The 15,017-nt window shown below is 36.6% G+C and overlaps 3 protein-coding genes across 7 annotated transcripts; 2 read left to right on the top strand and 1 right to left on the bottom strand.

Annotated features, from left to right (window-relative positions):
* Positions 1 to 624: 624 nt before the first annotated feature.
* LOC108950855 lies at positions 625 to 1,856 on the top strand. Its single transcript, XM_026839979.1, has 3 exons — positions 625 to 873; positions 994 to 1,201; positions 1,265 to 1,856. Exons 1-3 carry the CDS (start codon positions 708 to 710, stop codon positions 1,464 to 1,466), a joined length of 576 nt encoding a protein of 191 aa, XP_026695780.1. The 5' UTR covers positions 625 to 707; the 3' UTR covers positions 1,467 to 1,856.
* Positions 1,857 to 2,704: 848 nt separating this feature from the next.
* LOC100176388 (insulin-like growth factor-binding protein 7) lies at positions 2,705 to 9,918 on the top strand. Its single transcript, XM_002128112.4, has 5 exons — positions 2,705 to 3,400; positions 3,556 to 3,699; positions 8,270 to 8,448; positions 8,920 to 9,079; positions 9,377 to 9,918. Exons 1-4 carry the CDS (start codon positions 2,881 to 2,883, stop codon positions 9,061 to 9,063), a joined length of 987 nt encoding a protein of 328 aa, XP_002128148.1. The 5' UTR covers positions 2,705 to 2,880; the 3' UTR covers positions 9,064 to 9,079; positions 9,377 to 9,918.
* Positions 9,919 to 10,291: 373 nt separating this feature from the next.
* On the bottom strand, positions 10,292 to 14,030 carry LOC100181844. 5 transcript variants are annotated; one of them, XR_003397378.1, is made up of 6 exons: positions 13,162 to 14,030; positions 12,241 to 12,453; positions 11,671 to 11,848; positions 11,248 to 11,359; positions 11,116 to 11,177; positions 10,292 to 10,957 (listed from the first exon to the last, which is right to left on the bottom strand). XR_003397378.1 is itself a non-coding variant. In XM_026839976.1 (5 exons), exons 1-5 carry the CDS (start codon positions 13,379 to 13,381, stop codon positions 11,172 to 11,174), a joined length of 729 nt encoding a protein of 242 aa, XP_026695777.1. In that variant the 5' UTR covers positions 13,382 to 14,030; the 3' UTR covers positions 10,292 to 11,171. The 5 variants fall into 5 exon arrangements, 4 of the variants coding, with proteins under 4 accessions (XP_026695777.1, XP_018672549.1, XP_026695776.1 ...); XM_026839976.1 differs by having other exon boundaries at positions 10,292 to 11,177; XM_018817004.2 differs by having other exon boundaries at positions 11,116 to 11,359.
* Between the last annotated feature and the right edge of the window lie 987 nt (positions 14,031 to 15,017).

Raw genomic sequence — 15,017 nt, forward strand, 5'->3', positions numbered from 1 at the left:
CACATACGCCCACAATGGTAGCAGCGACGAGCCTTCAACCCATTACCTCTGGGTTAGAGGCAGGCGCGCTAACCACTACGCCACGTCGCCGGGTTTTGTGATGTTCATTGTTGAATGCTTTGTAATAAATCATCCACAAACACAATGGTTAAGTATTGTTGGAGCGGCATGCCGCATAACACGGCACGATGGTCCCTGGTTTCACTTAATTATAAAACAATATACTCTTACCCGAGACAGGAGTGCCCACATTAAGTTGCAAAGTGAAATTGGTGACGTAGTTGTTCAGTTAAAACTTCCTACAGCGGAAAAGTATATACGGCACATAGTTTGTACAGTTGCAGTTAGAATGAAGAATTGGCTGCTTTTCGTTGTTTCTTTTTGTTTGGTTGTGATATGCAAAGGACAAGTTACCTGGCATCAACTTGGTTCGAACGAGTATTATATATACACTGGTGTGGGGGTTAACCACTCAGCTGCAGTTAGTGCGTGTACTTCAATGAACGCTACACTTGCTCGCTTTAAAACTGAACAAGTTCAAGATTTTCTGATGGGGAAGTTAAAAGTGTTGCATACAGGTATTCATTATTATATAGGTAAGTATACAAAGTTACAAGTGTTTGTTACTTGCAGCTTCGGGCTATTATTACATTGGGTTGACACAAATCGGTTCAAGTTCAACAAGATTCCAGTGGAATGATGGGACGATGGTGACGTCAGGTTATACGAGTTGGGCTCCTGGTGAACCAGATTATGTGGGTGGAAATGAAAATTGCGTCGTGTTGGTTTATGTAATAGGTCATTCATGGCATGGCAAATGGAACGATGTACCTTGTTCAGGAAATAGGCGATACTTATGTGAACGTAGATTAGGTGAGTAATGTCAGTGTTAACTTTTGATGCATAATAACATAAACCTATTTATCCATCGATTACGATAACCAAGATTATATTGATTAAAACAACAGTCATAAAGTCATTGGAATTATGCAGCGCATACGTATTTATTTGGCGGGAATTCGCAACACAAACTGACGTCATTGCACCCAGAATACGACAAAACAACGAACAACGATCCACTAGAACCGATGAAGACATGTGAATTCTCAACAATCCATGTTGTCATATACTCATTAGGAAGTATCGTTGGAACGAGTGTCGTATTTATTATTGGAATCTTGATTTACTGTAAGAAACGAAGGTAAGTTGCTAGAACTGAGTTTTAAGATATCGCGACGAACAATTAATTAAACTATTGTTTTAGAAACCATGATATCACTGCACCCCCTCCCCCACAACAAGAGCTGTACCTTGAACCGAGACGTCACTACTATGACATCACAAATCAACGGAATCAAGCGCAGCATGACGTCATTGCACCCCCGCCCCCACAACAAGGGGAGTATCTTGAACCGATACGTCACGACATCAACGATGGTTACGTCACATTTGAACCGAACCAATAGGCAATTGTGACGTCTCGAAACACGTGATACCAACGAATAACGTCACGTATCTTACTCGGCGATATTTTGTTTACTTTATAAAAGTTAAACCATATCTATGGTTAAACGAGAAACTTCTCTTCTTTTTAGACCACATGCTACCGATGTCATTTAGCTTTTTCTCACATCACCCCGTCTTCTCAACTCTCTGCCCTTTTCTTCTGCACTTAATTAATGCACAAAGTCTTCAGTATATATGACCTATGTTATATTTGTTGAGTGATTAACTTTATATTTCACCGTTTATTTTACTTGTACAGTTCCGCGTTATACGAAATCCCCGGCGCAGTAAAACAAGCTACAGTTTGCGACTTAAAAGTGATGCCTTACTATCATAAGAATTGTTAAACTCATACGCCGGGAATATTTGTTCATAAAACAACCAATGATCGCAATGTTTGTCAACTTCATTCATTTATAGTTGGATATGTTAATTAGTTTAGCCTGACGAGTAATTATCATAGAGTTTTAATAAATAAATGAATGTAACATATTTATCCTCGTGTGGCGGAGCAACGACAGTCGAATACATGCTTGATCACGTCCGCGTATTTTTGCCCAAGGAACGACGTGGGAGGCGTGTGTCGTTGATTACACGATTCTTGCCGAGGTTGTGGCTTGCGTGGTGTATTTCATGCAAGGCAGACATTACAAGGGCTGCAGTTGTGAAGGGAGGGTTAGGACATTATGCTTGTTTAGATGAGTAGAGAACGGCTGAGTATATTTGGTGAAACTAAGCCACATGCGTTGCTAAGGGAGTTTTGTATATAAGGCTTGTATTCTACGGGAAATGTACAAGTTGTAGTTTTGGTGTCTATAGTGTATTCATACACATCATGCTCACTGTCAAGCAACAAGCATAGCTTATATTATGTGACCAACTATATAACATTTGAAAGGAAACGTATATAGGACGATATACTTAATTAGTAAAACTGCCTATGATGTGTACAGTTCACCAAAACCACGGTAGTGGTGTTTAAGTACAGACGAACTTAACGTTGTAAAACGATAAAAGAAGCTTCTTATGCATTACATAGCGATGTGACAGCGCAGCGTCGGCCACGATCGTAGCGTCAGTTCTCATATATCAAGCACGAGTGACTACGAGAGTTGCTTATTTCAATGGTCGGCGTTTTGCAGTCGTTTGATGAAAATGTTAGAGTTTGGTTGATGCGTTTGTTTATTACTAAGTTATTTTGATTAAAAAACTAGTATGTGGCTTTATTTTCAGTAGAAAGATGTGTTTTAGCTGAATAACTTGCCCGCACCGACCGACGAAAAAAGCGTAAGCCGGCGGGAAATCAGGCGCTTAAAGGCGGCGGAGATTTTAGTTTTGACTTGAGCTGGTTGGTCGTCGAGGAATGTGTATGTGATGGGAGAAAACTTGTTTAAGATCGGAGTTTATTTTCTCACCTGCTGCGTTGCTTACTCAGCGATCGCGGATGGCGCGGTGCCTACTTCTAATTCGGATTATGACGTCACAGAAAGAAGCAGAGTAGAAAATTTGAATCTCGTCGATCGCGAGTTTGGAAAATCGAGAATTGGTAAACAAAAATTTCAAGCGAAGTTGTCAAGAATTTCTGCCAATAGCCACTCACTGGGTTTGATTCGAAACTTTACAACCCCGATCCGTACATCAAGAAGGTCAGAGTTAAAAAACTCCATGTTGAGTATCGAACCGTGTGGCGCATGCCTGTGGGAGGATTGTCCATCGGTTGACGCAATGAAACGACATTGTCCTGTCGGGGTTGTTCGTGATAATTGCCATTGTTGCGTCACATGTGCTACAGGTTTGCGGCGGCCTTGTAATTTGACACCTGGGGGTCTACTGCCACCATGCGGCACTGACTTACGCTGTGTGCAGATACAAGAATCAACTGACTTAAACATTGGTAAGATTGTTACATAAAAGTAAAAACTTTACTATGTCCTACGTCATATTTTTCACCATCTCTGGAGGAAAATGGGCAGGTTTAAAATATACCGTTTTGTTATTCATTTCGACTAACTGCAAAGTTAAAAAAATAACTTTTTGTGCGAATTTCAGGTGAATGTGTTTGTACGCAAGATGTCGCTGTTTGCGCCACCGGAAATCGAACTTTTGAGAACCTATGTCACTTCCGGGAAGTCGCCAACCGGTTGCGTGGGGCAAACGTGATAACAATTGTTCACCCTGGACCTTGTCGTACTGGTAAGATAGGTTTTTAAAACAACCTATAACATCATTATCTAAATAATTTGTTATGAATAGTTTGTGTATCCATAATACATAACATAATAATTTTGATGTATAATTGGGTGGGGGAAGATGGGACACCTTTTCATTTCATTTTCCCGTCCCATTTGGTAGTTAACTAAAAGCATTAAAAGAAATATAAAACCGTATCCTCACGACTCCCATAGACCGTTGTTAACTATTTAAAACACGATCAGGATATTTGGATATTATGTGCTAAATGTGTCCCATCTTCTCCCACTCTACTATATATCTTTGAACACGAAAGTAAGCATCAGTTTAATTAAAACAACATGGAGAAAGGAGTTAGCAGCAAAACAAGAATAAGTAAAAGTGTCAAATAAAAGCGTGGCTGCTAAACCCACAAAACAGTATATATATAGTAAAGTTATATATATATGTTAACTTTAATTAAGTATTTAATTAAAACCAATCAATTCGTAAATGGAAGAAAAGTTTACGTAAAGACAATTAGTTGTAAATTATCTTATTTCGGTTTGTTTTTAAAAGACAGACTGTTTTTTTAGTTTCACGTTTCGCAAATAATATGCCTGTTGCTGTTTATTGCGTTTAAAGGGTCATTGAATTGTAAACTATATCTATTATGACGAAAGACACGAACTTTGTGACGTATAGTTTTGAAATTTGAGACAAAGGAATTCCCGCGCATTTTTTAAAAATGTTAACAATTATTAAATCACAATCTTATTTCATCGTCACACATTTCATTACACGTCACAAAGGTTCATTAACACGTCATCTAAACAATTTAGACTACAGTTAATTTGAATTTTCACGGGCCAGCAAGCAGTAATAAGGCATATTGTTTACATTGCATATCTTACCACCGTTTGAGTAATTAAACTCATTTATTAAACCGTCACTTTGGCTTCTTTTTCACCACCTTTTCGCCGCTTAAAAGACTCCGGTTACCGCTTTTAAGAAAGCAATTACCGCGAAGTAAAGTGGGACCAAGGTTTACTTTATAATTAATACGCTTGAAGAAGATTAACGGCAAAGCTCGTGTTACAACTGACAACACATATTGGCTGGTTTGGTCTTCAAGGCTTTTCTTCTTTCTCATTTGTCTTAATTTTAATACTCGATATGAATTAAATTATACTGTATTGTAGGTTTAGCAGCCACGTTTTTCTTTGACACTTTTACTCAAGTAGTTTTACCAGTTGCGTATTTAACCGAAGGTTCAACTAATACCGTTTTGTTGCCATTTTTTTTTTCGTTGTATTAAATTAAGTAGCCCTAATCTTTGTTACTGTATTTAAGGAGCTAAGACAAATTATTGTGTGTTATGTTATGTAGTTAATACCAGTGTTTTGTCTCGGTCTGCAATAGCAACAAATCTAATGATAAACTGTTTGCTTATATATGCGCATGTATCACTTTAGCTATTAATCTTAAACACATACGTTTATGAAGGAGTGGTAATGGACCAACTCTGGCCCAAGCCGCGAGCATATAGAACGCAATATAAGATAATAGGGTGGGTGAGGATGGGACACCTTTTCAATCTATTTTTTCTGTTCCATTTAGTAGTAAACAAAAAATTATAAAACCGTATCCTCGCGACTCAATCAGGATAATTGGATATTAAGTGCTAAGGATGTCCCGTCTTCCCCCTACCCTACCATAATATATTACTTTATAAAAGTTAGCTAAATCGTAGCTTTATCTAAAATATAAAAAAATGACTGTAATCCTCTTATCTTGAACGTTTATAAGCCGGTTGCGTTCCTGCGACGTGAGTCAGTCTTTGTAACATGTTGCCATACGGCAAGACACTATCATGGTCAAATACAATCATAACGTTCTATAGCCCTTTTATCGTGAACGTTTATAAGACGGCTGCGTTCCTGCACCGTGAGTCAGAACTTGTTGTCTCTAATTCTTCCATATAACAACGGAATGAATTATTTGCTTTCGTTTTTGTTCCGTTCGATTAACGTTGTCTTCCGTTCGTGAATGAATTCGAGACCGTGTAGTTTGTACAGGGGCTTCGGGCAAATGTGTAGTCACGCATCAAGGGGGCCGCGGTTGGTGTTGACAGTAAAGTTGTTCAAGTGTGACTAAGTGCTTGCGACCTTTGCCTGCTGTGATCGGTGTACATCTGGTATGGGCTCCTATTTAAAACAACGTTAACGGTTAAGGTTATTGACTGTCATTTATAAGGGAGAGGTCTTCAGTCAGGCGAACCTGGCACATGGGACGCAGGTATCACCTAATAAAATCTATTTTATGTCTATAAACCGCCTCCGTGGTGTCTAGACTTTAGATCTAGATGGTAGCACTCCGGGTGTTGGGGTAATAGACCTACATCCCAGGTCTCAGGTGTGCCTCACTAAACACCTCACCCTTATAGAATAGAATCTCTATTATAAGTGACGATAAAAAGCGGGTCTTGGTGTTAGCACCCTGGGTGTTTGGGTTATTAAAACTTTAATAATTTCAATATAGAGAGCATTCTGTTAGTGAAAGGCACACCTGGGGCGTGTAATATCTTATTGCCCCCCAGTTTACTACCACATCACTGAAAGGTTATAAACGCATATTTAACCTTTCAACTTCCACTGTAAAAAGTATAAAAAGGGAAATTGCCCACAATTTTCTTTTGTTAAAACCCTTGCATTAAAATTTAGAGAAACCGGTCTATTCATTCAATAAGGTTATAATTTTATTCTTTTGTAAGAAACAGCTGTGACTTACGGTGTGACTTACGGAAGAGTCTCATTACAAAGTTGTCAACCGCATATTACTTACCGTTGCCCCGTCTCTAGATTCGGTATATGTGGCATAGAACAGCGGTGTTGAACATAGTAATTTTAGGACTTTTTACCGGTTGCCTGTAAGAGATTTCGTTAGCCGTGTGGTCTTATTCATACACTCAGCAGCTCGACTGTGGATATGGGAGTGGAAACCATAAATAAGTCAGTCAAGTTCCCACCCACAAGGATATAAATGACCAAACCAACTAAAAGTCATGTCTGCTTATCCACACACTTGCAAATATGTCACTCAAAAATGACTATTTTCGGCGTGACGCTTAAACATAAATGACCCACATCGAAGTTCGCCTCCAATCTATATATGGTACGAGACATCCTATTAGAGGTGAAGGAACGGGCTATTTGGCTGTGAAGTATGTTAAGTGAACTTCGAGTACTTTAGCTCGTCGTCTTACTGCTGCAAACCTATTATGGTTAACTGACTCAAGTAGTTATGTTATGTCTATATAACCGCTAAATATTACGTCATCTGGGTTGGATAGTTGTGAGAATAAGCGGTTAATGAAATAACTTCGCGCACCTGTTTTTTCGCGATCAAAGCCGGAATTTCATTCAAGAACGACCCACGAAATTTAATAAACCATTTATGAGTTTGTACAGTTTTTATTAAAACATATATTAGGGTGGGGAAGTTGGAACACCTTTTCAACCTATTTTCACATTTAGTAGTAAACAAAGAACATTCGAATAATTTCAAAACCGCATCGTCACGACTCCCATAGGCCGTTGTTAATAGTTTAAAACACGATCAGGATGTTTGGATATTATGTGCTAAAGGTGTCCCGATTTCCCACACTCTACTATATTATGTTGATATGTTTATAACTGTGGATTAAGATAAATACGATTAGCATATATTAGTGCGGGGCAAAATGGGCGACGTTAGCGCATAATATCCCATATTGTCTGGTAATGTTTTTAACAATTAACAACCCTCTTTTAGATTTGTAAGAATACGGTTTTATATTGCTTTGAATGTTCTTTATTTACTAGTAAATTGGGGCAATAAAATAGAATGAAAACATGGGCAATCTTACGTCTTATGGACAATCTTACCTATAGTGAATTTACTATGTATGAGTCATCTAGCTTTTCTCAGAAAATTTAAAACAAGAAACCAGTACTTCCAAACACGGCGCGACCCAAATGCACATTTTGCTCCGTTTGGAAAATACCTTATTTGTCGTTAGTTCTGATTGACTACGACACTAAATGGCCGTGACCGAATGCTTTACTTTATTTATTTTGTCACCGAGATTAATATATTCCTCGCCTTGATACACAGCCAGGATAACTACCGCATGCCGCCTGCGTGCACTGTGTGTGTTTTGATCAACAACAACTCGGCGCAATTTAACTAACCCTACTAGACAATTGTGGCGTGGGAAATGTTGTCCAATATTACCAAAGTGGTTTTGGAGCATAGTTAAGCGTACATTAACGGCCGGGAACACGGTTTTTGTTATCTTAATAAATATTTTGGTTTATTACCTTTTTTTCTAATTATATTGTACTGTGGAGTAAGGTGGATATCGTATAAGCGCCTTATATACCATATTTTATAATCGTGTTTTAAACATTAACCGACTTTTTGGAGACGTTACTACCAAACGGGGCGATAAAAACGAACGAAAATTTATAACATCTTACCCCAACCTACTATATTGTCAAAATTTGCGTTTAATTTAATTGAAAATATAAAATTTTATTGTTTTTTTTTTCAGTTCCCAAAATAAAGTTTCCACCAAATGACGTCATTGTTGCTCCTGGAGAGATTGCGTCATACAGATGTGAGGTCACCGGGTTTCCCCTTCCAGAAGTACGATGGAAGAGAAAGCTGACGTCATCAAGCGATGACGTAGAAGATTCTTTGCCGGGTTTCAACTCCAATATTATAACACAGGTTAAATAAGGGCTTACTAGACATTTCAAGGGTTACAAGGGCCCCAACTGTGGGTGTATATGTCCTTGGACAGGACACTTAACGGCAATTGCTCCAACCCAGTGGCCACTCATGGGTTGTCTAAATTATCAGCTATACAGAAAAACAATCACCCACAAAGCTACATATGTATTTACTCCAAAGCGGGCATGGGGTGTATGAAGCAGAACACCCCTTTTACAAGACTGTCATTTTCTCACCATGCGAGGATAAATAAGTTACATTTATTCATTGTCTGAATTATCAGACATACAGATAAAAATAAATTGGCAATTAAATTTTATCATTGGCAATCTTAACCAAAAACACGTAGGAGCAATTGCTTCAACCCAGTGCCCACTAATCAGGTCTCCAAATGTTTGGCCATATATAACAACAAACAAAGAAAAAAAATCAAAAGATGTGACGTCACAATTTTAACTTTTACCCCAGATAAGAGGCGGGCCAGACAGACACCAGTTGACCACGTGGTTGACTGTGGATGGTGTGACATCATACGACGCTGGAAGTTACGTTTGCGAAGCTTCCAATGACGTAGGCATCGTGAAAAGTGAAGCAGTTTTGACTATTACCTGAATTACAGGGATTTTTTGTAAGTAATGTGTGTTAATTGTATCTCTGTGTGTTGGGGTAATAGACCTACATCCCAGGTCTCAGGTGTGCCTCACTGAAGACCTCACCCTTATAGAATAGAATATCTATTATTGAGTGACTATAAACTGCCTCAGTGGGGTCTAGATGGTAGCACCCTGGGCGTTGGGGTAATAGCCTAGACCTACATCCCAGGTCGCAGGTGTGTGATATACCCTAACGTATGTCGCTGTCGAACATTGGCATAAAGAACTCAACAAAACAGAGATATACAAACGTTACTTTGAATCTTCTGCAGGAACATCTACTGCACCTGGTTCGAAGTTTACCTCAGGTTCAAGATTGAAGAAAAAGTAAACTAAGCTGGTGCACCCAGAGACCCAGAATCATATAATTAATTTATTTTATGCATAACGTGCAAAAATACGTTTTAAGAAAACGATTAATTCTAATTCGTACATATTACTTATTTTTGTTCAAACAAAAAAAAACATTTTTTTCTTGCATCTATTTTTGACACCAAGCGCTTAAACTTGAATGGTATGACGTATTTGTGTCATAAAACTTCTTCTTCATTTATCTTTATTACAACTTTGAAAACGAGTAACAAAATCAAATATTTTACGAAATGAAAAGTAGTCCTACTCCCCCCAAAAGCACAACTATGTGATCTCTATGATTGATTCAAAATTTTAAAGTAAAATTGCGACAATTTAAAGTCTTGGCTTTCAAAAGTTCTTGCGGAAAGAGTAGTAATTGCTGTAACCCAAAGGACATAACTGATGTAAAGACCTTGGAATATTGTTGTATTGTCAGGCGCACATGTCATTTTGTTTACAATGTTCTGGTATGCTACGCCCATAGTTTGTTCCACGCACAATAATTAACTAATTCATGGGTTCAAGGCTCGTCGCTGCTACCATTGTTGGCGTATGTGTCCTTGGGCAAGACACTTAACGGCAATTGCTCCAACCCAGTGGTCACCAATGGGTTGTCCAAATTATCAGCCATACATAAAAATAAAAAAAATCCAAAAAAGTAATCACCCACAAAGTAACATACTTGGTAACTCAAGCTGGCGCGAGGTGCACATCTGTCGTTTTCCGGCCACGCGAGGATAAAGTAAGTTACATTCATTCATTCAACAATGAAATTAAATTAAGTGGGATTTCCTAAGTAATGTGAAAGAGTTCTTACATATGACATTTTATCTTTATGATCTGTATATTATATAATAATGAAAAGACGCATCAAATTATTAGCACATAACAGCTGAGTTCAGTGATAACTGGTTGTGATAGTTATGGATATGGTAGTTTTTTTCCCAAGGGAAATTCAATTTCTTCGCTTAGACTGTTTACTTGGTAGTAGATTTTCGCTGGGGAAAAGTTTATTTTCTTAACTTCCGTTTCTCTTAGTAATTGTTTTTTTCGCTGGTTTCATTTTTTAAGCTTAGATTGTTCGCATAGCAATATTATTTTGCTGAGTTTGTTTTTGTTAAATTTCGGTTCTCTTAGTTGTTTTTTTGCTGAGTTCGTTTTTTCTAGCTTTCCACTCCCCTAGTCGTCCACCCCTGGTTTAATCTTGATTGATTTTCGCTGCCGATCCACTTTTGCGTACAAACTTATGTCGTTCACAGCGTCGTCTTCCAACACATCAGGTGGGGGAGGGAGTGTGTAGTGATCCTCCATTCCTTCCCCACACGAGAAGTCGCTATCAAAAGATAAAAAACTTACGATTTCTCTTCGTTTTTTCTCAGATATGCTTGAATACATCCCGTTGTCGCCGGTGAATGATGTCATATTTGGTTCATTTTCTTCTTGAAGGCCCGGCACTTCATCGTAAGTGACCTCATTTTCTCTTTCTTTGTCATTTGATTCTAGAATACCAATTGTTACCAAAGCTGTATTACGTTGAAGGGTGTTACTTTATTGTTACAACTTTGGTTAAGTTTCCCTAGGTTGTGCCTTTTTTCTAATTGGGTATCTGTTATGTTTACTATTTGCAGTTTGTCCCTGTTTATTAAATATGTAATACCTTCAATATTTTCAGCTACTTCAGGTTGTTTTTCTTTCATTTCAACTTCAACCTGTTCAATTCTGTATCATAAGAGTAATTGTTGTTGATTATATTAACCATTGTTGTTTTTAGTTTGATTATGTCACAAACCTTATTTTTGATGTTTTCTTTAAAAAATGAAGCAGCAAAAAGGTTTTGCAGATTACAGACAGAGCACCTCCAACGCATAGTAGTGTGTAGTAAGCATTGAACGCAGAAACATCTGCAAATAAACTTACATAAAGTCCCACACGCATAAAACAGCGGCGGTAGGCCTTGGCATGTATTCATGTTTTTAAAATACAGATTTCATGCCTTTGTGTATGACATTGCAACTAAAAACAAGAAAGCGGCAAATTGTTGTGGTAGGTTGAGCCAAGCGACAATAATTTAAACTACAAAAAGTTGTAATATTTTGTGCTCTTCTTTATTTTGTTATTTATAATTTACTTATTTTTACTGGCTATAAATCTATTTTAAAACTATTTTTGGTGTTACTTACTTGCTATAAAAGTATTTTGAGTTGTAACTTACAAGTTATTTGAGATCTGGTGCTTGTCTCTACTGTAGGTGTTCCTGAGGCGTTTTAAATTGAAACCTTCTGTTTGTTGCCCCCATGTTGAAAATCCACTTTCAGTTGAAACTTCAGGGGTTTCTGAATCTGTTTCATCTTCTGGTGTTTGTGTTGTTTGTTCCATACTTGTTCTTTCTGCTGTTTTTATAAAGTAAAGTTTATTAATATACCACAAGTTTAATGATATATTCTGTTTCATACACGAAAAGGTGAACATTTAGTTTTTATTCTTGGATCTTTTATATTCTTAAGGCTTTTGTAAGAAGTTGTTAATTGTTCAATACTAGGGGATTTAGCTGCTAAGGGTGTTTCATTTTACCCCAGAGTAAGGTACTATGATATATGTGCATTCCCTCTCATAGAAAGTGCAATGATGGGTGCCAAACTTTTTAAATTTAGGGGAAGCAGGAATAGTTAGATGCATATTATGAAACAAATTTGTTTCAACTTAACAATACATTGCAGAAAACCCTAGGGTACGCCTGTCATCCTTGCCACCCCATGTTTGGTGCCTATGGTTGCTATGATACCTGGTCTTTCACAAATGTATCCTTCCGCTTCTGTGCAGTTCATAGCAGTCCAAGTGTTAGTGGAATTCCATTTAATTTGCACACAATTCCCAGCAGTGTTATTGCTGATTATTTCACCCCACAGTGTGTGGTTTATATAGAATATTCCGCCTTCACTCAAGTTGGAAGTCGAGTTTGAGTTATTACAGTTCACTGCCAGGTTTGTCTGTTGGACTTAATTGTATATATATATATCATTAAGATGTTGTTTATTGGGCCTTGTATCAATTTTTGGAAACAGATGTTCGACTTCCTGTTCAGACTCCAGTATCTGGGTTGGATGAAATTCAATAAAAAAGGAAAATGACATTTTTTCTTATTATCTATTTGGAGTTTTTTTTTATTGTTTAACGTGTCACCATTTTTTCCTTCTACTGAATAGGACGTGGAAATGCCTGTTAGCAAAATTCTTGACGCAAAAACTAAAATACAAGTGTAATACTCCAGGCAGCAACAATGTATATTAAGGTCTAAGGTGTAAGAAGGTATAGAAGTTTCAGTGTAAGAATTTGTAAAATATTTTTGTTACTCTAAGTTGTCACTTTGTAAACCTTTAATTTTCCGAATTGAAGTCAAAATATATATTTGTTGTGTAGACAGACAATCTTTAAGCCTATTGAGCTGAATCTACAATTATAACTTTTCCGTTCAAACTCCCTTTTTGAAGTACCATCCAGTGCTTATTAATTTAAAAAGTTTTTAAAATAGTTTTGCTTTTAAAGTCATTTTTTTCAGTCTGCGTAAGTCCTTCATTTCAACAATGTGTATCTTTGGACTCAAACATGCGTATTAGTGTAAGAATATGCATCAGAAGTTATATATAAAATTATCGCGAAAGGATATTTTCATTAGAGTTGCCCTGTTACTACAAAATTAACTTACTTGATTCACTTGTAAGAATATGTGATCTAAAATCTTGAACTTGTTTAGTTTTAATGCGAGCAAGTGTAGCGTTCATTGAAGTACACGCACTAACTGCAGCTGAGTAGTTAGTGCATGTTCTATTTGTTTGAATATAAAACTCCTGCGTGTCTTGTGTATGCCATTTTCCTTCAGTTAGGGCCGCCCACATCAGAAATAAGAAGACAATATACTTATTCATCTTTTATGAGTTTCTATAATTTATCCTCTGACAAATTAACTACAAATAACACACATGTATATAAGTAACACATATATTTATATATATAACTCAAAACATACATATATATATAACATATAAACATACAACATACAACATACATATATATATATATATATAACCACTGGCGTCGATTTATATGGTGCAGGGTATGCAGGCCTACCCTGACAATTTTGCAGGGGTTGCAGCAACCCCTGGATTTTCAAATTATTAAAGGAAATTATTCTTAAATTCTTCTTAAATAAATATATTTAACTTTATCAAACAATTACTTTATAGTAGTTACGCAACACCTTCATTCTCCCAACGCATAAACTAGCCGTTTTTGTACCCTGCGCGGTTACCTATAACGGCTGCGTGTTACGTCAGACAAGTGTTTACGTCACATTGATAATCGCAAAATCGCCAATTGTTACAGTAACAATTATATTATTCTGTGAGAATGTAATGTTTACTAGTCATTTCTACCTTTTAAATTTTGTCTAACGTCTACTTCCAAAGCTGCTTTTCTCCCGAAGGCAATTCGAATTAAACTTAAAACACGCGGACCAGGAGAAAATTAAACTAAAGGAATAGGTGTTCTTTTTCTAAGACGCGCACATGCCATGAATCCCTAACAACAGTTGCGTGTAAAATCAATGTAATTTGGCTGTTAAACGTGCGAAAATGAACTACCTAAATCGGGTCGGTCACTGCTTTATATTTATATATGATATTTTCTTCAGCCAAGCAACATCTTTGTTACGAAATAGTAAGGATTCACGCGTGGATTCATTATGATGATATTTACATGTTATATTGTAAGTTTTTTAAACACTTACCCGCAATCAACTGCCAGACTTATGTCATACCTTTTCTATTGAATGCCGCACACGTTATATGCGTGGTTTTACTTGTTCTACATATACCTACTTTCAGCTAACATAGTGTAATGTCGCAACCCCTACGTTTTTATAAAATCGACGCCACTGTATATAACTCTTAACGCATAAATATATAACAGATTTCTACAGTATAATAACAGGTATAACATACATACATAACACATCTATAAATACAACATATAAACATAACGCATATATAAATAACTATCCAACAAACAAAAGACATTAGACACACAAATATATATATATATATATATATATATATAACACTTAACACATAAATAAATAACACATACAGTACAGTACAATATATGATATACTGAATAACACAACCTCACTTTGTATGTTGACTACAAAGCAGGAACTTAACAGCAGGACAATCCACCCACATCCTAAACTCCACATCTTCAAGACATGTATACACACCTGCACGCTTACTCATGCCTTAGTTAAACTAACAACAAAGTTTTTAATGCAGCTTATTTATTTGTTAAAAACACAACTTCATAAAAAAGGGATTTTTTTAACACTCATTAAATTTTTACAAGTATTTAAAAAACTTATTTATGTAATACAAAACAAACACATTTTTCAGACAAAAACAATCATTTTTTTTGTCAAAACTAACAATTTTTATAGATGATCAAATATTTATCAAATATTTGATTTGTTATAACATGCTTGTCTAGTTGGTTTATTTTTATTGTGCGCCA

This window comes from Ciona intestinalis, unplaced genomic scaffold, assembly GCF_000224145.3.
Source record: "Ciona intestinalis unplaced genomic scaffold, KH HT001088.1, whole genome shotgun sequence".
Taxonomy (NCBI): Eukaryota; Metazoa; Chordata; class Ascidiacea; order Phlebobranchia; family Cionidae; genus Ciona; species Ciona intestinalis.

Excerpts from the sequence above, each read along its gene's own strand:
- LOC108950855 (XM_026839979.1), top strand. The coding sequence starts at position 708 with ATGGTGACGTCAGGTTATACGAGTTGGGCTCCTGGTGAACCAGATTAT. Across the intron at positions 874-993 it reads CTTATGTGAACGTAGATTAG|CGCATACGTATTTATTTGGC; the intron begins GTGAGTAATGTC and ends GGAATTATGCAG. Across the intron at positions 1,202-1,264 it reads ATTTACTGTAAGAAACGAAG|AAACCATGATATCACTGCAC; the intron begins GTAAGTTGCTAG and ends CTATTGTTTTAG.
- LOC100181844 (XM_018817004.2), bottom strand. The coding sequence starts at position 13,381 with ATGAATAAGTATATTGTCTTCTTATTTCTGATGTGGGCGGCCCTAACT. Across the intron at positions 12,454-13,161 it reads TATTCTTACAAGTGAATCAA|TCCAACAGACAAACCTGGCA; the intron begins GTAAGTTAATTT and ends TATACAATTAAG. Across the intron at positions 11,360-11,670 it reads CACCAGATCTCAAATAACTT|ATGTTTCTGCGTTCAATGCT; the intron begins GTAAGTTACAAC and ends GTTTATTTGCAG.
- LOC100176388 (XM_002128112.4), top strand. The coding sequence starts at position 2,881 with ATGGGAGAAAACTTGTTTAAGATCGGAGTTTATTTTCTCACCTGCTGC. Across the intron at positions 3,401-3,555 it reads ATCAACTGACTTAAACATTG|GTGAATGTGTTTGTACGCAA; the intron begins GTAAGATTGTTA and ends TGCGAATTTCAG. Across the intron at positions 3,700-8,269 it reads CCCTGGACCTTGTCGTACTG|TTCCCAAAATAAAGTTTCCA; the intron begins GTAAGATAGGTT and ends TTTTTTTTTCAG.